Source organism: Apteryx mantelli, chromosome 9, assembly GCF_036417845.1.
Source record: "Apteryx mantelli isolate bAptMan1 chromosome 9, bAptMan1.hap1, whole genome shotgun sequence".
Lineage (NCBI taxonomy): Eukaryota > Metazoa > Chordata > Aves > Apterygiformes > Apterygidae > Apteryx > Apteryx mantelli.
The window spans coordinates 15,459,425-15,484,691 of record NC_089986.1 but is presented as its reverse complement, the minus strand read 5'-3'; the positions used below and the strand labels follow the sequence as shown (position 1 = coordinate 15,484,691).

Sequence of the window (25,267 nt, the reverse complement as noted above, 5' to 3'; positions counted from 1 at the left end):
GCTACTTTCATTAGCTAAAAGCCCTGCTAAACCTTACTGGATGGGCAGGTAGACAGCAGGAGTATCATCCAGCCTGGCCTGGCCATTTAAAACCTTTCACTGTTTAAAACCTCCATGCAGCAACAACAGAACTCTTTAACAGTTTCTGAGTGACTCCAAGCACGAGATATTGTAATCCTTCTAGAAAGTTAAATCTGCTAGATTTTCTTCCTTGGTAAATTCTTAACACAATGGCCATCTCACCTTAATAAACAAAAACATATCAGATATTCAGTTTTGACAGGGTTTGTCTCTGTATGCAAGGATTAAAATCAGCTTTGACAGGGTTTGTCTTTGTATGCAAGGAGTAAAATCTGTTGGCTGGTAAGTCAAGGGCATTTCCAATTAATCTGTGTTAAAAGTCAGCACTATCTGTGGGAAAACAACATAATTCACCCAGTGAAAGAAAAAAGGTGGGATCAAAACATCCTTATACTGTCAGGTCTGAATCACCCAGAGACAGCTCTCTGAGGTATGGATTAACCATGTTGTACTAGAAAAACAAGAACTTTCCTTCATATTTACACCACTACTCTGTTTGACTATGTTTTTCAATATACTGAGGCAATGTATTTTTAATCAGTGAATTTACATCTAGTTTAGATTATGCTGTTTTACACATTGTACCACCCATATCCACACTGAATCAATGAGATTTGACTGTATTTAAAAAATCTTCTATTTGTGATGCTTGTCAAATGCTAGCACATGAATGACCCACACAGCATTAAGTGAGCTCAACCTTGCTTTTCTGCCTATAAGAATAGTGGTCAGAAATTAATTGTTTCATTTCAAGTTAGTTCTAAAACACTAATGAAGCATGTACTCACTGAGATCCTCTGCCAGCTGGACCCTTTTGCCAGTTAGTAGCTTAACCTTTTTTTCATTGTCCTCAGCAAAGTCTTCCAGCACTTCCTTTACATTCTTCTCTAAGCGTCTTACTGAAGAAGAAGAAACAAAAAAAGGAGTGGTAACATTCTGCACCTATAATGGTCTAAAGATAAAACTTAGGAAAGGTTTGTGGGAGATGCAATATATGTTACCAGACAAACTAATCCAGTTGGAGGAAAAAAAAAAAAACAACCAAACTTCTGAACACGTAAGCCTCTTGTTCACTCCGTTAGGAAAATTAATTCTTTAAGAGGGATATGTTCAAATTTAAAAGGATATTTTCTCTCTGAATAATTTTATTATTGGATGACTTTTTTTAGGAGATAGAAATATATCTAAACGTAAAAAAAGGAGAGGTTTTTTTTACTGTTTTGGAAGAAGAGTCTGTATGTAACAATACAGTAATGACTTAAAAAAAAATTGAATAGACATATCATGATGTACCTTGTTTATTTATTTATTTTTTAATTACTTCGGATTTGTAATCACAACCAGACATAATCCACCATCTACTGAGGATGCTCTCCTGAGAAGTGCAACCATTAGTGATACTATGTAAAGTGAAGCAATTGTTCTCATAAGAATCACCGGTGGGGGAAAGGGAGATGCATACAGGGGCTTCAGAAATTCATATGTTGTAAATACACAGGGACCATATATATGACAAGGAGTATAGAGAGGAAAGAGCATGATCACCAGGATCATCAGTTGGAGAAGATGCTGGCTCTGTAGAGGCTGGCTTTTCAGCATCTGAAATCTTCTGGAGCATTAATTCTTATGGGAAAAACTGCTTTGCTGTCTATTCAATTCAGCAGTTTCTTCTTTGAGACTGAATGACCAACATAAATCTTTCAGTGTGAGCATCCTTGCTGCCTCTTTCCAAACAGTTAAAATTTCAATGTCAACATCTTCCTCTGATGAATCAAGGCCAAGTCAGTTAAAGACAAAGGATGGAAAACAAGGTAATGATGACAGTTAGCAGAGTGTGGTATTAAAGAACCAGCAACACATATAGGAATTTGCTGTAAATGCAAGGCTGCTAGGAGTCAAACTCTTCAAAGCAGTATCGTATCTCATCTTAACAACCACATCCTTGCCTTTCATATCAGAGGAAATACTTTCTAATGGACAGAAGACTCAGCTGAGACGCAGGACAACTGGATTCTACTCCTAGCTCTGCCACCGACTTGCGAGAAGCCTTAAGTAAGTGACTTCCCTTCCTGTGTCCTAAGCTCCATTTTACCCAGCAAGTCCATTGCCCTGGCATTCCACATGACCCTAACCTACTCTTTGGAGGAACCCTAGGGATGGGTTATGATTTAGAAGTTCTACGTGGTTCAAGTCCTGCGTACTTTAGGAAATTTTTTCCAGATTCTCAGCCCGGCAGTAGGTGTCAATCAGCTAGGTGGCTTGAAAAGACAGGACCTAGCTTTCTACATTTAGGGGCAATTTCTTCTCCATGGAGAGTGATTTGCATGACACATGACAAGGTTCAAAACTTTTACTTGAACTTTCTTCAAGAAGCTGAAAAAATGTATTTTACATATAAAAGGTCATTAGTAGCAGTTAAACAGTGGCACTAGCTGATTTCTACATAAATAATGTTTTACAAGGAAGCTGCCAGTTTATACACTTGTCTAAATATCACATGGCACATTTGTATGGCTTTAAAAGTTAATTACAATTGATATTTGATATCAAACATTTTTTATTAAAGGCTATAGCAAGATTGACCTGAGAAGGAGGCACACAGTGGCTATTTATTGAAATTCTTTCTGCTTAGAAAGAGATATTGACATTTAGCATCACAAACTGAAAATAATTAAAACACTTTTGTCAGTTTAAATTATTTGACATTCTATTTATATTAAATCTATACATTGTGTCCTTTAATCATCTGACCAGGAAACGAAAAAACAGCCCATCATCATGAACTTGAAATGAACATGCAGCTAAAAGAGCACTAGAAATTTTTTAAACACTTTTTTTGGTTCAAACACCACAACTGACTATGAGCTTTACCTTCAGTGTTAGTAAGCTGCTGCCTCAGCGTATTTGCTGTAATTGCCAGCATTCGCTGTATTCGCCAGAAGAGGACAATATCATTACATTCAAGCTGAAACAAGGAAGTTTTAGCATTAGATCTCCGATGTCCAGTGAACATTGCATGCTCTCACAGAAATCCCTTGACATACGCTCTTAATTACAACTGCAAACTCATGTATACACATCCTGATCTTGCACAACAATCCCACAGAATAACTGCTGTAAGTAACAACAAAACATACCAAAAATACTGTCAAGAACCGTCTAAGCCATATTTAATTACATTGTATTTTCTCCACATCCACTATTTTCTCTACATTCACTATTTTCATTTTTCAACAGAAAGAGCCGTATCAATGCTCTTCTTATATTACCCTTATTATATTACTAAAAAGCAATTTGCTCATACTGTATGTACGCTGTTGTGTACAGCCTAATGCTCACACCACACTTGTCCCTAACAAGCATGTTGAAAGGACTTCACAAAGCTGAAGCCCATATTGTGACTACCAGTCTGACAAATGCTTCTGAAGACAGTGTTGGGCTAAGGGCTATATTAATTAACAGAAGAGACAATTTCTATATCTGTGAGGATGACAGGAAGGAGTACTATCTTCACGGGAGGACTACTTAAAGACAACCCCAGGAAACAGGAGGTTGGATACCAGAGTGGCAGTTCTCCATCCTATGAGCTCATTCTTTCCCATTCTTTTTCCTTGGTCTTGGAATCTTGACTACAGGCAAAGACATTTCTGCACTAGTAAAGACTTCTAGCTCCATGGGGATCATTGTTTCTCATTTAAAAGCAAAGTAATACTCCAAGGAAAGTGAAGACATTTACCTTTTCAGTAATTTCTCTTTGATTTAAAAAACAGAGGTAAGAAAACTGTATGTTTTTTTCTTTGTGTGATTTCGAGTGTACTGTCATCTGTTTTACAAGCTTGGCCTTACAAAAGCAGTAAGTGATTTAACCAGAAAGATCCAGTTGTAAGCTCTGTGGTTTATTTTTTCTACGAATCACCTGTGGTTCCAAGCATTAACTCAAAAAACTTATTTATCATACTTATCCCACGAAAAACACCTTATTTCATGTTTTCTCTGAATTTTAAATATCAGCCAATAGCTGTGCAATACTGTTTTTAGCTGTGCCTTTTCAGTACACACTGATAAGTAACAGATGCTTAGTTCATGACTGATACCTAGTGGCCACTTTATATAATTACCATCAGGATAGAATTTTATCAGTTACAAACCTATGTAGTAAGCCATATCTAAGATCACCAGCTACGTCAAGATAAAGGATATAAAAGAAAAGTTAGACTAATCTAAAATATTTGTGGGGGAGGTGATCTCAACTGACATGTATAAATATTTAGACAAAAAAAATAGTGTTTATCTGTTCAAGTTACCTCTGAGTCCACAAAGTGCCTTTGATAGTAATAGAAGCCTCTTCGACATAGATTGCAATGGCTCAAAGCAGTCTTCAGGAAATATCTTCTATAAATTTGGTGCCATGTGTCTTTAATCTAGAAAAACAGTACTTAAATTTGATTAAACAAATACAAAAATTCACTACTGTGCATACTTTAACAATCATATTGATCTTAAAATAAAATTCAGAATTCCGCAATCTCTGTCATGTAAGACACATTTAAATGTTTCTCAGCATTTGATCATCAATTAGGATATGATCAATATTTGAGCTAAATTTGGCAAACATTACAGATGATTCTGTCAATTTAAAAGTCTACTCTTCTGTGTTTGTTTTACAGTTGAATGGTTAAAAATATTATCTGCAGCCAAAACACATTTTTAAACGATATACTTGAGATTAAGAAAAATTATGCTGCTCTTAGCAAGAAGCAACCTTCACTTTAATACTCAGAATAAATTTGAGTGGTGCACATTAATTTATTAGCCAAACCAGATTAAAGCATAGAGAAATATTTAATGGATCTTAGTGAATTACGTAAACAAACATTTGTAACTTTTCTTGATTTGGTTTATTTATGTTTCAGTTCTTCAAATTAAATGCACATATTGACATGGCTCTTCAAAAAAACCCAACAATCATTGCTTAGCTAGAATCAAAAGAGAATTGGCACTCAGTCTCTTCATATAGAGGATATGGATCACAACATCAACTTTTACAAAAAGTTGTGATGATAAGGGCTATATAGGAAACAGGCAGCAGGTATTTGAATAACTTTACTACCTCAAGTAAGTACATGCACAAATGTCAGAAAGGTAGCCAAAGTTACTGCAGAAAATAAATCACTGTTAAAGGAAATCTACATTTACTAATTATTATTACTTGAATTTTCATTCATTTAAAACCTTGTATTTAATTAGATAAAGGGTCTAATTATGGTTAAGAGCCTTGCACTGCAATAAAACGAGTAATTTTCCAGAACATTTTAAACCTACATTACCATCCCTCAGGGTACTCTAAACTGCCTTTTCACAACTACTTTTGCAAAATTTCCCTCTTTTGGATGTAGCTACGATCTTCAAACTGCACATACAACTATACAGAACAGCTTAGTAAAGCAGAACACGTTTTATGATTTCTTGCTCAGAAGAGCCTTGCTTCCACTGTATACCACTGTATAACACATGCATAATAATTTTAAGACAGTCTTGACATAATTCATGCCTCTACTGTAGGCAAGAAAATCTGCTGAGCAGATTTTGACTTCAGTCTAAAATGTCAGATTCCGAAGTGTTGTACTGCACTTATCTGACAGCCAACAGAAGTGTGTGAACTGCGTGCAAGCAGTAATTCAATAATTCATTTGGAAACATTTGGATTACAAACTCAGTATTTAGATGTGGTGTTTTTAATGCTATCTAGAAAGAGGATACAAATGTTCACAGAAAGCATCCATATGTTTTATCACAAAGTTGTGTCTTACCAGACACGGGTCCACTGTTACTCCTCTTGCTTCAAGATTCTTCCTGACAGTCGTCACTTCATCATTTGCCAGATAAGCTGCATGATCCTCATTGCATTTGATTAATTTCTCAAGTTCATTTTTTGTTTCATTACGAATGTGCTGGTGTAAAAATGAGCAGTTAGAATTAATTACTAAGTTACCTAGGGATGGCAATCCCCGAGTCTACCTCCTTAATAAAGGAGGTAGACTTAATAATAACTCTCAATAATGAGTCAGAACAGAAAATCCCTTTGACACTAATAACTATTACTTGTATCTGATCTAAAAGTGCATCTTATGCACAGACATCTCAAATACAGTATTTTAAAATGCTAAATAGTTGTTAATTATTCATAATTTTTTTCCTGTTCATCGTGGGCAGAAATGTAGAAGAGAAAAGGAAGGGAAAAAACATAGGTTTTAAGTCTTCCTTTCCCTCCATGAGCATCAGCTGGTGTGGTTCACATTTTCTTATTAAATGATATGATTTAGCAGCTCTGCCAACCCCTATTTAGTATGGAACCGCATCTGCCCCCTGCAGTAGACCTAACCAAAATTTCATGCAATTTTTTGGTTTTGTCATTTTCTTTTGATACAAACAGCAGCAAAAACAAAGCTTTTATGTTTTCTGCATGCAGAAATAAAAAACGTAAGCAAGGATAAACATACTCAGCATCAGCAGTGACACCGATGAAAACGTCACCTTCACCTAACAGCTAGCAGGAAGTCTGCCTGGTCTCTAGTTTCATGGATTCATACCTTCAGTTTGATGCTCATTAAATTCAAGTATGACAGGTTGAAATGACTGCCTTTCTCCCATACCTGGCTGCATACAGTTGACTGCAAAACCCTTTCCACTGAAAGGATTAATTTTCACAGTATTCTTTTAAACTCTACTTACTTCTTAAAAGTATGATTCAGTTTGAGAAATATCTAGAAAAAGTAACATAAACAGCCCATCACTGGACAGTGAAAGGAAGCTATTTAAATTTAAAAGGAGATATTTCCAAAAGCTGAAGAAAGTGAGAATATAGAGGTTACGATGGAAATGGTCAAGCGGAATTTACAACTGTGACTAAAATGCTAGCGATAATACTATCATGTACTAATGACATTAAATGAAGCATGATAGGAAACTGCACAAGATTTCTGCTTCAGAGGACATGCTTGGGAGTATGCAAAAGAATAGCCCACTTTCTACCCTTTTTTTCTCAGTTTCTCTCCATTAGAAGAACTTTAACATATTCAGGTCAATGACAGTAAAGATGTAATTCAGGAAAAGAATGGAAACGTTTACAAATCAATACATATTTATATTTAAAAATATATGCAATTCCCTCTGGTGTAATATTTAAAACTTAACAGTAAAAGCAATTACAAAGGATTTAAAATTTTTTGAACTCAATAAGTGGGAGGAAGTATGAAAAAGTTAGGTTTTTTTGAAAATTTACACTGATAATCAAAGTTTTCCACAATGGATTGAACTACAATTATTATTATTATTATTATTATTTTTTTTAATATATATATATATTTTTTTACCTGTTCTTTGGTGCGGCCTACCCAGTATAACCACCTTTTCTTCCAGTCTGGACCCACCATATCTTCAATAACAGATTCAGCTGAAAAAAGAAAATATGATGTTAAGCATCACTCAAAATACATGTAACTAGTGAAATGTATATAGTACTAAAATTAGGTACAAGATCATGAATGGACATTATATGCCCAAGAACATAAGACATGCCATACAGGCTCAAGTCAAATGCCTTTTGTTTAAAGCAAATGTCTTACTACAATTTAAAAATGACTGCCAGTGAGAACTGGTAAGTATGTCAAGGAAGAATATAAGAAACATGCCATCCCTCCACTGAGACAGCCCTCTGGATTTCACCAAGTCCGAAGATTACAATCTTCCTTTCTTGCAACTTGCATCAAAATCGTTATGCTCAATAACCATAAATGGAGCAATTATTCTCCTGAATTCATCCAATTCTTTTATATGTCCAGTGTATGACTTTTGATTCTACAGATCTCTACCATTTATCTTTCAATTGTCTTTTTTCAAGAGGAAGAGCACTAAGTTACTGCGGCTGTATTGTACCAAACCCTTCCATCAGTATCAGCGCTAAGTTAAACTGCCTCCACCATCTCAGTTGTGCTGATACAAAAAACTTGCACCGCCATGAAGTGAACCAGATAAAGAAATTGGTCCAGATTAAAAAACACAAGAGTGGAATATATCACGTGACTCACTGTCTTTGAGACGACTTTGGAGGGTCTCCTCCATAAAATGAATAGCTGCATCCCACTGCTGTTTATCAGATATTGACCGATCTTCTAAGGCATTGTGCTGGATCACTCGCTGCAATACAGGACAACTTTTTAGCATAAAATAAATTATTAATTCAGGACTAAAAAAAATTTCTGACATTTTCTTCACTTTTTGATGTCTATAAAAATAGCAGTTAGTGGCCATACTGGATTTATTCGAGAGGCACCTTCAAAGCCCTACCAAAAATATTTTCTTGTGTCCTTAATTTAACTCTCTTCTCCAGCCTAGTGTAAGTAACATAAAAAATGTGGCAAACAACATGAAAATCCCTTGGAGTGCAAAATCTATAAAGATGATGAAAATGCTGTTATCATACAGAACAAATGAGTTTATACTAAGCAATTCTCAAAAGGCTGTCCATTTGGCAACCAGTAGATAAAAGAGGACTTCATTTTCCTGAACCAAGCCAAAACAATTTTATTAGATGTTATTTAGGATAACAGTTAATGAAAGGTAATAAAAAAAGAACGAAAAAGAGAAACACTGACTTGTAACATTGTATACAAACAGAAAGATGGATACATTTCCCTATCATTTTATCACCATATTAAAAGAGTAAATATAATGAATGTGCAACTTAAAAAATGATTAAACTTAAAATGACTTCAACAGCACCATGGGGGGGGGGGGGGGGGAACTACATTATACCAGGCTGTCTTCTGCTCTCTCATTCCATCTATGTCGTTTAATACTTTCTTCTTTGACAGCTTGTTTCAGTTTATCAAAGATATCATCGTGCTCTTTTCCTTTTTGTTCTGTCATGAACCGGGAAAATTCTTCTTGCAAAGTCTCCCATGCCACCTAGAAATTTAGCAAACAATACCTACTGAAGTGGACCATTATGCCATGTGCCAGCAGGTAAAAGAAGATTTACTACACTGCTGGCAAGTATGAATATTTAAATACATTCTGAAGATGATGCACAAGCATAAGAGTAAGTCACTGACTTTTCCTTTGCTTCCTTATCCATTACTAACAAAATTAACACTGAAATTTACTTCATTAAGTGGTAGCAAGTGGAATTCTGCTAAATTTGCATAAATCTGTTAAATAAGAACATATGTAGCTTGAAGTGTTTTTTTTTTTTTTTTTTTAACTCTTTAAAAGGAGTTTGGGGTTTTTTGTTTTGTTTTTAATAAGAAAACATTCATTGGAAGAGCAAAATAACTTTGGAAGTGTTCCTGTTGTATATGCTTCCTGACATCAATATTATGCCAACTTCCTGACAGGTAAGCTGGTTAGAAGAACTTCAGCCAGTCCTTCAAGCTATCGCTTTACATCTCTGGAATTATGCTCTCATTTAACAGCCTTTGAACAGAAAACTTTTTTGTTTGTTTGTTTTTTAAATAAAAGATACAGTAAATAGGAAAGTAAAACACATCTTTATTTACAGAGCTGAAATATCTTAAGTAAAGTTCTAACCTCTACTGCTTTATTAGGCAGTTGCTTGTCAGTCCACTGCTTCAGTTTGATGTCCACAGTGGTGTTAAATGTCCCTGAGTTCATAGTCTGTGCTGCTGGAAGGTAGATATTCTCAATCACATGAGTAGATACCCTCTCCCACAGTGTTTTCTGAAGAATCTCCTCCCTAAAATAGAAAGTTATAACATACAAGATGGCTTCCAATACAAAGTGTTTAACAGGTAGGCATTCAAATTGTGAAACACTGAGAGAATAGACATACAGAACATAGGAAATTTTCTTTAACATCAGCACACAGCTTCAATGAATGTGTACTTGGAACTAAGGACGTAGCTACATATTGCCTTGAACAGCAAAGACAGCTTCAGAAGTTCACCTCTGTGCTGCCTGTGGATCCCACTGCACTGATTAATTACACCAGTATAACCATGCTGAGCTGTGTATGCATGTGCATGGGAGGTGGGGGAACGACAAGGGAGCACACTGTCAAGCATTGAAATGATTCGACTAAAAAAATCCACGCTCCCAAAACAAAGTGTGTGGGCTGTGTTTCTGTAGTATTCTGATTTATTTGTTGGAACGTGCCATAGTTTTCCACTTGGGATTTTCATTGGTTGTTTCCAGGCTTAATAAACAATGAAGCAAGCTGAGAATTCCAACCTTTCACCAAAATATATATTGACATTCATTTACAAATGTGCCTCATGTCACTATAAAACTAAGCACCACTTTCCTATTTATGGTGCATTTCAAAATGTAATAATGGAAACATTAATAATCTTAGTTCAATCTTTTTAAGTGACCATAAACTTATTCTGGAAGCTTTGCAGATGCACTTAGACAAATCTGCTGAGCCAGTGTAGCATGCAGCCACTGCCCACGGAGGCAGTCGTGCTCCTTCTGCTTCCCCATGGTATTTTTTTTCTTCTTCTAATTTTTTAATTTTCTTCTAATTTTATGCTGGCTCAGTATGCTAAGTCATATTAGCAATGGGTCATACAGATGCCAGAGATGGTCTTTTTTGGTGGCACAGGAAAGCCCATTTCTTCCAAATGGGCTAAAGTTCAGGACACAAACCTCATCCCTGATAATATTCCTATTCTAACTAGGCCATCTCAGAAGAATGATGAAGAACTGTCACTCCTCTTGTCTCAACAGCAGCATAATTAAAAATTTTTCTTTCCTGTTTAGGTATCCTTCTTATTTGAGTTTTAAAATTTTTGAAGCTGTCCACCTGACAAGCCAGTATAAATGAGGGTCAAGGCCTTTAGTTTCTCTACTGTTGGAACAGATTTCTGGCATATTTAGGCTAGTAAAAGTATTTATACAAAACTAAAAAGAATTGAAGCTTTTAAATATATGGAAAAATTCACAAGTACAAACTAATATTGCTAGCAGTAAAAATTGTTTTGCATAAGTATTTGTTCAAAATAAGATGATTTATTCAGCATTCAAATATGCACTTTGATCAAAAGTCATCACCATTAAAGGAAGCGAGGATGTAGCAAAATAATTTCACTTACAGGATGTGCTAGAAACCATCTGCTATGGATTTTACTGCTTAAAAATGCACTATAAGAGAAGGGCAGTCCTTCGATTAAGAGCAAATGCAATCTCATTCCTTCTTTATTGACATGTCAATAAAAGCACACTTTTACTTTACTTAATCCAATCAAATTTAATTGCAAGGAATGGAAATTTTAACAGGATAAAAGTGTTTATATTCATCAAATGCACTGATGTTTTTAGGCTGTACGCAATGGCTAACAAAATTATGTTTTTGTGACTCAGATTTCTAATTCTACTTTATAAGCTCATTAAGTGTTATAAAACTAGAATGAGCACCAAGTTCTAAGTCTCAAAAGAAAAACACAGAAACATTCATGTTATGTTTCATAACATCTCCAATCAACAACATAAAATGAAGCAGACGGGACATGGGCCGGGGTACTTCAGGATCTATGACAGAGTCAATAGCAGCAAACACCAAAATGGGAACACCTGCGTTACATTTGTACTATAACATAAATGCAGACTAATACACTGCCCACAACACACTTTCGGAACACATTCCTATGTCTGGACTTATTCAAATATCATTAAGAGCTAGCCATATTAGTTCAGTTCTCAATCTGTGACCAAGTGGCAATTCACTTCAGGTTACTTCAATGCAAAGGCATTGAAGGAAACTTTGTGCTTGTCAGTTCTGGTACAGGCTGTCATCAAAACAACCCTTTACAGTGGCTATTCTCCTCCCAGACTGCATCTACAGTGGCTTTACTGTTCAGTCATGCTACACTTAAGATATTTCAGCTAATATCTCTTTCTCACACCTGTCTGCCTTGCAGAGTAATAAGGTAGCAGAGTACACGCTACTCAGGATTTAGGTTACCAATGCGCTCTACGTGTTGGATGAAATCCCCAAACATCCAAATAAGCTGATTTCACAGACAGGAATTATGTAATCTTTCAACTTCCGCATCTCTGATTCACAGAGATATAATTTTTTTTCCCCAAGGTCATTAAGATTATTTTGGTAGTAATGGTTACTAGTAATCCAAAAAAGGAAGTTAACAGGAATCACAGATTCATACTTCAAATGAACATTTTAAAACATCCTTATTATGATTGTTCCTTTTCATTTTGGGGGAATAGCTGTTGTTTATTATACTGTACAAAAAGAGAACAAAACATGAACTGCCATCATATAATTTGTGAGAGGGGATTATATAAGTATTTGCTCATTCAGAATAATAGATTACTTCTTCATGGACAAAGGAAATAGCTATTGGAAGTTTATCTTTAAAATATAGAGGGTTTTAATAAATGAAATTCTTAAATACAAAAAGGAACTGTTCTGAGAACAACATATTGTTAACTGGAAAAAAAAAAAGTTACTGTACCAGTGCTTTGGTGTGACCTGAGTCAGACTTATGACTTCATCAAGAATCTCATTCTTGGCTTTTTCAAACAGTTCATTCTATGCAAAAGGAAAAATATGAAATAATATGATTTTATTTTAAGTACAGTTTGACCATGTTTTCACACAAAGAGTAACAAAAACCTTTTCTTATGGCCTTTAAGCCTAAGATGATACCTTCTGGTCATGTTCTGGACAATGTATGTGCTTGTCATAAGCTACCCTGGTTAACCATGCATCTTCCCACCCATCTGTTGCATGCCGCTGGCCAGGCAGGGCATTTGAATATTCAGAGACTCTATAAAAGAATTAGAGAATGGGATCATGATTGTTTTGTAATTGTCTGTCTGTCTGAAAGAACAGGGAATGTAACTTATCTTTGCCAGTTTTAACTATCACAATCAAAAAGAAACAGATCTATTCTGGTGGGTAAATTAAGTCAAATAAACATATAGTAGAAGGGCGAGTTAGTTTATTTTTGTTAAGGACTAAATTATCACAGTTTTGAAACACACTATTTCATAGCAAGGAGAACTCAACGTTTCCTTCCCCTAGAATCACTTACATTGTCCTCACATTTTAAAGTGTCAGTACTTTATGACAACTTTAAGAAACCTTTAAAAATTAGATTAAATGGCATGAATTCTAATCCATAGTCTTTAATACTTTATAGCACACAATTTAAAACAGAAATGTAAATTACCCTGTCAAGCTCTCGCAATCGGGGGTAGTTGTTTTTCCATTCAGTCTCAAGATTAAAACGTGTGGCTACGAAAGAAAAATCAGAAATACGGCCTTAAAATTTGTGATTATCTACAGAAACTTCATGACTATTTTAAAAGTTTAGCAGTTCTTCAAATTCCCACAAAACTTGCTTTTGACAAACCTGTCCAGAATTTCAAGTGTCAAATAGCACAGGAGGCATTAGAAAGATGTGGTTTTTATTTACCTACAGTGCAAACTTGGAAGAGTCCCATAGGAAAAGGAGAGGAGTTGTGTTTTGAATCATAATTCTACATATTAATCAACATTTGCATGATATCTTGTATTACATCATCTAAAGCTAGGATACATCTACCATTAAATTTGACTGTTTCAATGTTAAACAAATGCATTTCTTTGGAACTATACATTTACCAAAAGTTTTCTCTGTGGTTGTAAATATTTCACAACTTGAAAAATACTACATTCAAGTAGTAGAACATTGGGGAAAAAAACGGTACAAGAACAATTTCACAAACCTTCATATAACTTATTTTAAAAATCTTACTTTCACAGCATTTCTAATTCAGAATGATTCAGAGGAGAATTCATAATCCAAAGTTACATTCACGTGCCAGTACAAGCTTGTAACTGACTGGCTAGGTAGAAGCTCTGCACAAAAAGACCCAAAGGTCTTTGCTTGTGAACAGCAAGCTGAACACAGGTGATTAGCACGGCCTTGCAGCAATGATGGCCAACTACACGCTTGGCTGCATTAGCAAGACCATGTCCAGCAGCTCAGTGGAAATGACGGTTCCCCTCTACCCTTTACCTTTGATAAACAGCACTAATGAAAGATTCCGGACAGATTGCTACTTTAAAAAAATAAAAATTATTCATGTAGGTTAAAAGGTAGCCTTAAATGATCCAAATCAGATCTACAACTCCAAGTATTTCAGTGAAGACTATTTATAAAAGGTATTTAAAGACCTTCAACCAACAGATTATTTTCTGTCAATCCATATGCTAAAAACAATGTACAAATATTCATTTAAAGCATATCCTGATTTATTACTACCAGTTATTTGCCAGTTCATTCTCCTTTACAGCTAAATTAATAGATTCATTAATACAGGAATCAACTGTTTGGCCTAAGCATTATTGCAACGGTAAAATCAGATTTCTGCAGCAGGAAAGACTTGTTGTTTTATGCTTTTTTGCCACCTGAACAGAAAAACTGGGTGCAATACTGTACTTCCTAGCCAATATATGGAGGAGGTAAAAGTATTTGATCATCTGACATGTGATCATGACATCATCATAATCTCAAGAAACACTGTAATCATATAAAATGCATAAAACACATGGGCCCAAGCATGTTGGCAAAACAGGGTTATATGTCTGTGGAAGAACTGCATAACAGCAAGCTGCTCTTTCACTTGGTCTTGTGAAACACTGTAGAAAAAGAAGTTTACCTTTAAAAGCATCTGCCTGCTGCTCCACAGACTCTCTCACCATTTTCCAAAAGCAATCTGACACAGCAAGACTTAAGTTTTTTGTTGTTACCTGGTGCGCCTTCAGCATGCATGTCCTGGAGAGAAAGACAGCTATAGGAAATTCTCCTATTTATACTCATCCTTCCCTGTCCCCATTTTCTCTTCACAAGAATAAAGCTTTACTTCTTGTGCAGAAGAATAACATGTCAATGTGCACCTAAACTAAAATCCAGGCTCTTTCTCCAAAATACTCAATGCAGATAATCACCAAATCAAGGGAAAAAAAAAAATCAAAAAATAAAAAACACTAGCAAATACACTGCAACCTCTATAATAAAAGTTTAGGTACTTCATTCCCAAAGACTATGCAACTTACTTTCCTGAGAGGTCCAAGCTTGTCACATCAAAAATCCTCTGTTCAATGAACTTCTGACAGAATACTCAACCCTTTGAGTGTAACACCATCCTCACACCAAGAGGACTGATCTTTAAAATGCACTAAAGCTAGTATGTAGGGCTGGATTCATTCCTCCTAGCTGCCTCAGGTGCCTAAACATAGGTCAGGAACTTGGTTCTTCTGGAGCCAATGAAAAGATACAGAGGCTCAGATCTGCAGCAGAATGAATTGCTGCCTGAAGGTGTGTGTCTGTCTCTCTCCACTGACTTACGAATGTGCACTAGGAAACCAGGCTAACTTGTTCACCACAATAAGATATTTAAATTTAAGTGGAAGAGATCTCAAATAACATTCCCATACTGCAATCCTTGTAAAAAATCCAACTAGAAAAGCTGCTGCTAGCATTTAGCAACATGGATTCATTTTAGTAAAAGAATAAATAGCAACGTACTTTAACAGCTTTGAATTTTGAAAAAATTCCTCTTCATACTCTTTAATAGAGTCAATACTTTCACTGCTGTTTCCTGGAGAAAGAAAAGAGTGCTGCAACAGTTCCATTTAGACAATTATTCTATGCTATCAAGGAGAAAATAAGTAGAGGCACAATTCTTTACCTTTTCCTGTAACAACTGCAAAATAACCCAAAGCTTTCATTGGGAAGAGCTTGCCTTCAATTATTTGCTGGATCTACAAAAATAAAAAATAAAAAAAAAGGTGACTTTGTACAGAGACATTCATTCCTTCACTGCAATTTTAAACTCAGCTCTAATTATATGCACATGTAGATTACTATAAGAAGCAGTTTGTCACAGGACTGTAAGTTCTACTGGTATTTAAAAGAAAGAAAAAAAAGATCGCTAAAAGGCATGAAACTTAGTAAGGCACAAAATAGCTAAATATAAAGTAAAGTGAAAAAAGCAGCAGAACTTTCAAAGTACAAGAGAGAGCAATCCTATCGCTAAATATCCTAAAGCCTCCCAGGAAATGAACTTGCTCATGTGGCCTGCATGAAAGGAACTGTCTGCAAGCTATAGTCAGGCTGTGACTTGACTGAACTCATATAGCTGATCACTAAAAGCAAAGCCTGAGACACATTAAAACTATAAAAATTTGTATTAAATACAGAAATAAACACTTAGAAACATGCAAAACAGCTAGGTCAATACTTTTGACTGTGTCTCAAATTTTTGTGCGTGTGTGACTTTAGTTTCAACTCACCCTACTTGGGCTAGCCACATTTTTCTCAGCAAGATCAACTTTAGTCAACACAAAAATTGTCCTTTTTCCTTGGGGATCCATTTGGCTGACTAAGTCAGTGACAATACTGCGTTCTGCATCCACTGATCCATCTATAAAAGAAAAAAAAATACATATACAGTTATATTTTAGGGACTACAAAATCTAACATCCTGAACATGCAGTACTGAAGATACAGAAGGCAGGAAAAGAGTTTCATGTTACAACTGAAAGACAGTAAAATTACATCTGTATTCAGCTTTTGGTACATACAAATAGAATTTTCTTTGTTCCCAGCATCGTAAAAATCTGGTTTATTGTAGTAGGATAAGTTTCCACCAAAATTAAAATTTACACTACTTACAGGCTTGTTCAAAATATTAAACTCTACTATTGTCTGTTTTCTTCAAAAACATTTTTGAAGAAATCTTGAATTTGATCATCGTCATGTTCTTTTTAAGTACTAAAAATCTTACTGAAGTTTCTTTTTGCTGCTGATACTAAAAATGCCTTAATTTATAAACAGAAATTCCACAATTGGTACACAATACAAATTCCCACATGTTGAAAAAAGAAATAGGAGAGTTTCATATAGAGCATAAGAATCAGAACTAAAAAAATAATAATTTTGCTACTTTGATTACCATCTAGACTTCAATTACCTTGAATACAGAGGATGATGGCGTTAGGATTCTGCATATAGGCCTTGCTGATGCTAAAGATAGTTTCCTTTGTATCTGGAGCCATACCTGATGTCACAGTCTTCAATACATACACATATATTTTAAAAGGGGAAAAAGAAAACAAAGATGTCAAAAAAAAAAAAAAAAAACCCACACTCACCAATAACGATACCTTACTTACAGATCTTACACAGATTTATCTTACTATGTACTTACACTAATGACACCAGGTAAATCAACCAATACCATTCTCTGCAAACCAGGACCTTTCACACTTAAGGAGATGGTCTGTAAAATAAAATTGAAATGTACATACATATACATATATAAACACACATACATATCTACTTTATTGCACTATATACATAGTATAATATAGATAGTGTAATATATATTACATATGTACACACATGTAAAAATTTCATAAACAGATACATCAAAACACATATTTACACACACATATGCTTTAAACCAGAAACAGTCTGTAATTTGAAAAAGGAAGTCAAATGTTATATTCACGTATTTGTGACATAAAACTGATATTAACAATCCAAATGCACTTTGTATACAGCAAAATCTCAAGTATATACAAGCCGGATTGGCCACAGTCTCATATTTGAAGGAACACTTACAAAAGATCTGCACATAAAGATATTTGGCACTAAATATTTGGCAGGTCTTACCTCAGTGCTAACAGTGCACCCTTCTTTCACACTATTTCTCATTCTGATTTCTATTTCATTTCTCAAAGCTGCAAGCTGTTTCAACAAAAGCAAAATGTCAAATGTAAATTCTTCATAATCGTGACACCAACATAATAAAAAAGATGACCTAGGGATTATGCAAGATCTTTGCTTGTAACTGCTGCCTAGGTCTCAAAAGCATCTGGAAAACAAACATGTTGAATAACTAGTTTGGTAAATGGGGCACTAAACAACAGACTACCTGCCGACCCTACCCTTGCATACTCCAAAAAACATCCTGACACAAGAGCTCTTCCTCTATTTTACGCACTTCAGTACTAGCCAAAACTCATACTGAGAGATAAGTCAGTATTTAATTTAATACACTGCCCCATTCAACATGTTTCACTCTAATAAAACAGGGTGTAACAGCCCATAAAGACATTTAAATTTTCAGAGAATTAATCAGTAACACACTAACTTCTAGCCACATCTTTATACTTACATCCTCTTCCTTGGTCAGATCAAACTCCCGAGAGCTGTCTTTGAATAAGGCCACATGGTGGGGACCTTCGCTAAGGGTTACCTAAATGGTGAAAGCCTTGCTTGAGAAAGCATGGTAAATCTAACACAGAGAAACATCAGAAGTACATCACACATATATGGCCCACTACAAACATACAACTGTATGTTTGCTTGTAACGCTTATTTAGCACAGGACTACTTATAGTACAGACTGTACATACAGAACCACAGGAACTACTACTACTCTGTGATAGCATGTATGGATCTTATAGAGGCCTGCAGAAGTTCTGTCATTGACTGCAACAACTCACTTGATTAGAGGCCATTTTACAACCAAATGTTCATGTAGACTTCATTAAACAGTATCATCAGAGAAAGTACTATATGGTGAATTCTGATACAGAGATTATGATGCATTTCTTACCTTAACAGGGGAACGTGTCATCATCTCCCCAGACCCTCGAGGGAATATGCGAGCTTGGGCAATCATTTCTAACACACTGGTTTTTCCCGCACTTTGATCTCCAACAACTACCACCTTAAGTGAAAGTTTAAACAACCATTAGCTTTCGGCAAAACATTTTGGAAGCTTAGATAAAAACTGAGTAAAAAATACATTAATCCATATCAACATAGGCTGTACTACGTTTGATAATAAATGCATTGCTTTAAATATGGAATCCTTGAAGGAATGCTAACTTTTAGTCATGTAAAAACTTTCACTTTTGCTTAAGCCAGCAACAGTTCAACCAGCAGCTAGCAGCCTGATCTGCCAGGACATCTGATGAAGAAGAGGAGGAGCGCTTGTCATTCTCATGGCTGACAGTTCTTCTCTGCTCCTGCCAACTCCTTTCAGCAAGGTGAAACATTGAAAATTATTCCTCTGGCAGATGCTGCTTCTGCACGGAGAAGACTAAATTCTGATGAGCTGCTGTCACCTCCCCATCTTCCTACCTTCCTATAGGTACCACAGCAGGCTGCGCAAGCAGGAAGCATTCCTGCCTCTCCCACACACCAGCAGTCAGGCTAACCAAACCCCCCTTCTCAACTCCCCCTTCCAATGGCAGCACTACTGTGGAAAATGACGGGGGGGTACCTTACCTTCTTGGCTCCACAGGTATACACTCTGAAAATCATACTCATTTTACAGTGCTGAGAAGGTTGAAGTGCCCTAACTCATACCATTTAAAAGCAAAGGCTGAGCACAGCAGCAATATCTAGATCAAGTTTTATCTGTGATTTGGGACAGACTCAGTGTACTTGCATGGGTTAGTCTTGTCATATCTAAAATAGAGAACAAGTCTCAAGGAAAAATGCTGGAGTTACAAGAAAACAGTCTAGCTCTAATTCTGAATTATTCTGGAATATAACTAAATGTTCTATTCAATTATAAGACTGGTCTTTCAGTAAAAATTACGACTAAGTTGCATTTATATTAATTTCAAATGCACAACACAGCACCAATAACTTGCTTTTGCAACCTAGCCTCTCCATAAAGCACTGATAATTTTTACTAAAAGTACAAATACCTTGAATTCTTACTTACTCGAGGTAGATGATCTTGAGTGTTATAGCTGGCATCATAATCAGACAGGATGTCAAGTACTTCAGAATACATATCAATCAAAGATTTCTAAAAAAAACAAAACAAAAGCAAAGAAAGAACACTCCACTGATTGACAGAACAAAGACTGATTTTCAGAAGACTTCATCTATATGTTCTGTAAAAGTGTGTTTATTCTCTCCTAAGCATTTGAATCCTAAACTGTCTATACTGCAGCACAGATATCTGTTTTACAAACTTCAATTTCCAGCAAAGTAAGCCTTTGTCTTCTGTGGACAAAAATGCTGCAGTTCTAGGAAAGGACAATGTACGTATTTGCAGAATGAGGGGCCTTACGTAAAGCTTAAGAGAGCAAGAGCACTCAGACTTGACAGGTTCCAAGCTAAGGAGGTGAAATCAGTTCCTTCCATTAAACATCTAGACTTAAGTTTCCAGCTGGCTCAACAGTAAGCATAAAAAAGGGGCACAGAACTATTAATTTCAGTCAGTAAAAATAAGAAACAAACTCATTGTCTTCTAGTTTCTAAAGGAAGAAAAGATCCACAGTGATCAGCATGTGACATGCAAAGAGAGGCAGAAAAGGTCCCATTTTTAGAGTGTTCAGGATGTTGGCAAACAAAAGCAAAAGCACACTTAGTTAAAACTCCATGAATTTATATGGAGCCATTAAAAGACACTTTCCTAACTGCATAACTATATTCCTACCAGTTTTAATAAGACCCACTACAAGCTGTGAAGGTATTGGACTATGTATATATAAAGAGCTGAAAGCATATTTATTATCAAATGCAGTGAAGCTACATCAAAAAGTCCAATCCACATTTCCTACCTACTTAGAAAATTTATTTAGTTAGAACTAGTAACCTCTCTGTGCTCTTCAGCTGAAACTACCTTTAGAAGTCATACAGTTCAAAAAAAAGATTTATAAAAGCCTTAATATTTTTAGCTAAGTGACATTTTAACACATGGATATGCTAAAACAAATGTTAAAAGTTAATTGAATTACCAAATAAAATTTAGAATAGCATGATGAAATCCACAGCATAATTATATTTCTATGCTGATGTGTAACACACAAGTACCTTTAACTTCCTCTGATGAATTCCCTTGTCATCTCTTTGCAGTACCAATTTTCTTAATTCTTTGTTCTCCTTCTCTAATCGCTCCAGCATTCGTTGGTATTTGAGCTTCAAAACAGTGGTACAAATATACCATTATAATTATAGAAATAATAAACTCACATGAGCAAAACTTTACCAATGAAGAGTATATTACCCTTCAGGCAAGTCTTTCAAAAATATAGAAACCTGCATAATCACTGAAGTTTATTAAAATACGAGACCATCAAGAGAAGACTATTAGGAATTTTTTCCTCAGCAATACCACACCTTGGCTTCAAAAGTTTTAATAAAACCACAATGTTCAAATTTGGGGACACACAATTCAATATTTAAACAAGCATCATTTTTACAGGAGCTACACATTCTTGGTCAGACAGAATTTAGTGTCACTGGAAACTCTGATTGCTCAATCAAGATCACAGGGCCTAAATATGACTTTGCAAGCCCAGTTTAGACCCTTTCTTCTATACTCATCCTCAATTCAAGAAACAGCTGTACCAGCTCAATCCCTGTTGAGAAGATTATGACAGAGTCCTCTGAAGGTACGAAATGAATATAGTTCTGACACCTTATTCTGAAAATTGTTTTCTGTTGCATGCAAATGTATTTCCTCTGTGTATACTTCTAAGTGCAAATGGAATTTCAAGCTGTCATTATTAAAAACATAAGTAATAAATGCTTTCAAAACTATCCAGAAGTAATAAATATAATAAAATACAAAGAGGTTATAAAACACTGTGTCAAAACAGTTTGGCTGAGTCAGAGAGCAGATCAATTTAGAAGCTTACACATACGAGAAAAGTAATTGTACATTAACTTGAGAAAAGCAAAATGACGATTAATATAATTAATATGCATAATCACTGAAAAAAACTAGGTAAAAACTAGGTTAAAAAAATCTAGTTCTGCCTTGATGATTAAGGTGATTAAAGCTTTAGTGCAATGAGATATGCTGAAGTTCAAGTTAATGGATGAGACAGAAAGGAGGAGTCCTAATTGATACTCAGTTTGCACTGAAAAGTCCAGTTAAGGTATATAACAGGAAGCCGTACCCCAGCCTGTTCCTCCTTCGTAAGACAATGAACCTAGAGGGCTTTCTAAACAAGAGCGTAAGCCACACACTTGAGGAAACATGGTCTTTGTTCTCTAAGGATTGTTTAAGGGATGAAATATTTCTTTGCAAACTGGATGTGCAGCTGCACACTTTATTGCCCAATATTATGAAAGCTACATTTCAGAAGGGCTGGAAATGCTCCTCTGTTGAGCTCATGTATGAAAGTCTTAATGGAGCTACCAAATAAAGGACCAAATTTCAGATAATATGAAAACTTATTTTTGTGACCTTGTTCTTACAAGACATATGCTCATACTTACTTGTAACTTTGACAGAAGATACTAGATTTCTTACTATTTTACCTTGTCTGGCAGTAAACATAAACTTTATGTAAAGTGAATGCCTACAAGTCACTTTGTTTCCATATATACAGAAATTCACATACAAATGGACTTTCCACATGTCTGTCATTGAACTTCTGAACTCTGGAGTATGGCATGCACTTTCTAAAATGCCCAATCGAAAAGCAGTGATCCTAAAGTTAATCCCTGCAGGTTTCTTCCTTTCTTGCCAACCAATAAAGCAAGCTTCTTTGGTAAGCAACAGAAGAAACACTGAAAATAGGACTTCACTTGCAAAAGCATACTCTCTCTCAGACCAGTTTAAATTAGGACAAATAAACTAGGAAGAAGACAGACGCAGAAACTGCAGGAAGTTTGGGGTTTCAGAAACAATGATTTTAAAAATGCATATTTTAAAAATCCTACCAATAGTTGTCATTGTTCAATTTTTTTAATTTCTGAATTTTTTAAAGGGCATCAATCTGAACAGTGTCATTCTCATCAGTTTCTTAGAGGGCTTAATTGATTTTTTTTTTTTTTTTTAAATCCCAAAGAGAGGGCACAGGAAAAGCTTTTAATCTGCCTGTAGCAATTTTCATACCATATAGTCCAATCACAGAAACAATTAAAAGAATTGTTTACTGCTTCACAAAACAGACGTGTTTGATAAACACTGCATGGCTTAAATGCATATCTAGCACTAAAATTGCAATTATTTTTCTTGATGGAAGAAGAGAAAAAAAGATATTTTGGTTCTTTTGAATACCATTCTACCATTATCCGAATATCTCATCCCATATATTTCATGAACAGAATAATCTCTACTTCTATTTTTGGTCCTCTGGTATCTGATCAGCAAATGCACTTAAAAGCTTCTTCACTCTACTAGAAATGATATTTCCTAGATTAAGGGATTAAAATGCAACTCTTTAAGAAGCAAACTTATTTCCTTTCTGCAACAAAATGTGCCAGTTAAACATACAAGATATCACAGATGGATGTATATATAGCACTGAAGTTACAAAACAGAACTGTAAAACATTAAAAGTAAATCTAATATGCATTATAAGTTAAAAAGTGGAATATCACAATTGTAGAGAGGCAAGACAACACTTCTGTCTCACTTTACCTTTCAGAGATATATAGTGTTGAAGGCGAGGAAAGTATTAAGGGAAAGTAGGACTGCACATTCACCTTATTCTTACACTCGCCTATATGCTGTCAGTCACTGTCAGAAAAAGAATAATAGACTGCATGGACCTTTGGTCTGAGCCAACATGGTCAGCACTGTGTACTGATGCACTCTGAGATCCAGCAATAATTAAGAAAATCTTCATTTTCCCCAAATATCTCACATTTCAGGCTTGTTTTTGTCTAGTAAATCTGAGTTTGATGTACACAAACCTCTACTTAAGGCACTCATAACTCAGAAAAGTTACCTGAGTGCGTAAAAGTTCTTCTTGAAGTTGGTCAATCTTCTCTTTGTCAGAGACCTACAAAAAAAAATAATCATGACTCCTGACACATGGTTTAGTTTATCCACTGCAAGTAACCAAATCACAGACTGAAAGCTTCATTCCATGTAAGAAAATTGACTTTACATGCATCTTAAAGTAACTAAATTCTTCAATTAGCATTTGAGATTTAATGCTGATGGAAACTTCCATTTGCAACAGGAGGATTACACGAAGAAATTTCTAAATCCCAGTGCATGCAAATGCAAAGATTAACCATTCAAGACTTAATAATGGAAAAGTAGGTTTATGGTGAAGCAAAACGTTGTTTTGTGCTCAAAGTTTTCTGGCCACTGGCTTACATGCAGTTTAGTGGTCAGACTGTCAGGTTCTTGGATGTTCGTATTTGGAATAAGAACAATCTTTATAGGATGCAATCACTAAACACCTGCTTGCTATAGAAATTACTTTCAACTGAATCTTCACTATTTCTGGAAGTTGAAGTGGATTCTTACTTCATATTTGTTTTTCAAATTGTAATCCTAAACATTCATGCTTAACTTCATAAATTGCAGCTGGTCAGGATAGTCTTGAAGGGTTATTTTACAATCATTTAGATGACATTAAAAACTGGAAGAAATTAGGAGATATTATAATACAAAACATTTTGAAGTTCAAGGTAAAATGTAAAGATCGGGCAGACACATTCTTAGTCAAATATTTAAAAAATAGGTTCTTCGAGAAGACATAATAAAAACATAGATGTTCAAAACAACCCATTTTTAATAACACAAGGACAAAAGCATGAATGGTGCAATACAAATTCTTATCATATAAATACTTATAAGCAACATAAACCTAATGACTGACTGATGAAATATTAAATTTAGAAAAAATGAGAATCAAAAAAATTATTAAAAAGAATGTTACAGGAAAAAACTTCAATTGGAAAATAAAGATTATGTAACATTTGCATCTCAAATTAGCTTCACATCAGAAAGAGCACATCATTTAACATGCAGAGAATATTGATCATTTAGAAGTCACAAATCAATTTAGTTACTTTAATTGCACGTGTTACAAATTAAAAAAAATCACATTCATAGCAATTGACATTATTAAGATACTAAATTGTAATACAAAGGATTATGTATGCATCTTGCAGCAGGCAATCCCAGCTGACACTCCCATCTATATCCAATTATATTCTTATTCATTATTAGATCCCTTTAAGCAGCAAAGGAGAGGTGCTGCAAATTTATCTCCTTATCGCTTCTGCTAATTAGTTCAGTTATAGCAAGGGTGAATTAGAAACAGGATGAGCTAAGCACACAGACAATTTGATGCCTGCAGCAACAGTATGGTATATGTAAATAATCATTTACAAATACACACACTTTTAACATCTCAGAGACATATGGG

The 25,267-nt window shown here is 35.2% G+C and overlaps 1 protein-coding gene across 7 annotated transcripts in view; it reads right to left on the bottom strand.

The window, feature by feature from the left end:
• The window catches only part of OPA1 (OPA1 mitochondrial dynamin like GTPase), a 61,588-nt gene that overhangs the window by 19,779 nt on the left and 16,542 nt on the right, over window positions 1-25,267 (bottom strand). For 6 of the 7 annotated variants that reach the window (XM_067301800.1, XM_067301801.1, XM_067301804.1 and 3 more), the window contains 22 exons: window positions 23,831-23,884; window positions 20,958-21,062; window positions 19,858-19,944; window positions 18,736-18,849; window positions 18,292-18,372; window positions 17,787-17,861; window positions 17,320-17,391; window positions 17,083-17,182; window positions 16,403-16,533; window positions 15,799-15,871; window positions 15,636-15,708; window positions 14,767-14,882; window positions 13,293-13,357; window positions 12,573-12,649; window positions 9,670-9,835; window positions 8,896-9,048; window positions 8,169-8,277; window positions 7,455-7,534; window positions 5,892-6,032; window positions 4,386-4,502; window positions 2,953-3,046; window positions 870-980 (listed from right to left, as the gene is read on the bottom strand). In XM_067301800.1, the coding sequence (XP_067157901.1) occupies window positions 870-980; window positions 2,953-3,046; window positions 4,386-4,502; window positions 5,892-6,032; window positions 7,455-7,534; window positions 8,169-8,277; window positions 8,896-9,048; window positions 9,670-9,835; window positions 12,573-12,649; window positions 13,293-13,357; window positions 14,767-14,882; window positions 15,636-15,708; window positions 15,799-15,871; window positions 16,403-16,533; window positions 17,083-17,182; window positions 17,320-17,391; window positions 17,787-17,861; window positions 18,292-18,372; window positions 18,736-18,849; window positions 19,858-19,944; window positions 20,958-21,062; window positions 23,831-23,884 (2,194 nt within the window). The remainder of the gene's footprint in view (window positions 1-869; window positions 981-2,952; window positions 3,047-4,385; window positions 4,503-5,891; window positions 6,033-7,454; window positions 7,535-8,168; window positions 8,278-8,895; window positions 9,049-9,669; window positions 9,836-12,572; window positions 12,650-13,292; window positions 13,358-14,766; window positions 14,883-15,635; window positions 15,709-15,798; window positions 15,872-16,402; window positions 16,534-17,082; window positions 17,183-17,319; window positions 17,392-17,786; window positions 17,862-18,291; window positions 18,373-18,735; window positions 18,850-19,857; window positions 19,945-20,957; window positions 21,063-23,830; window positions 23,885-25,267) is intronic. The other variant, XM_067301805.1, reaches the window with a different exon arrangement.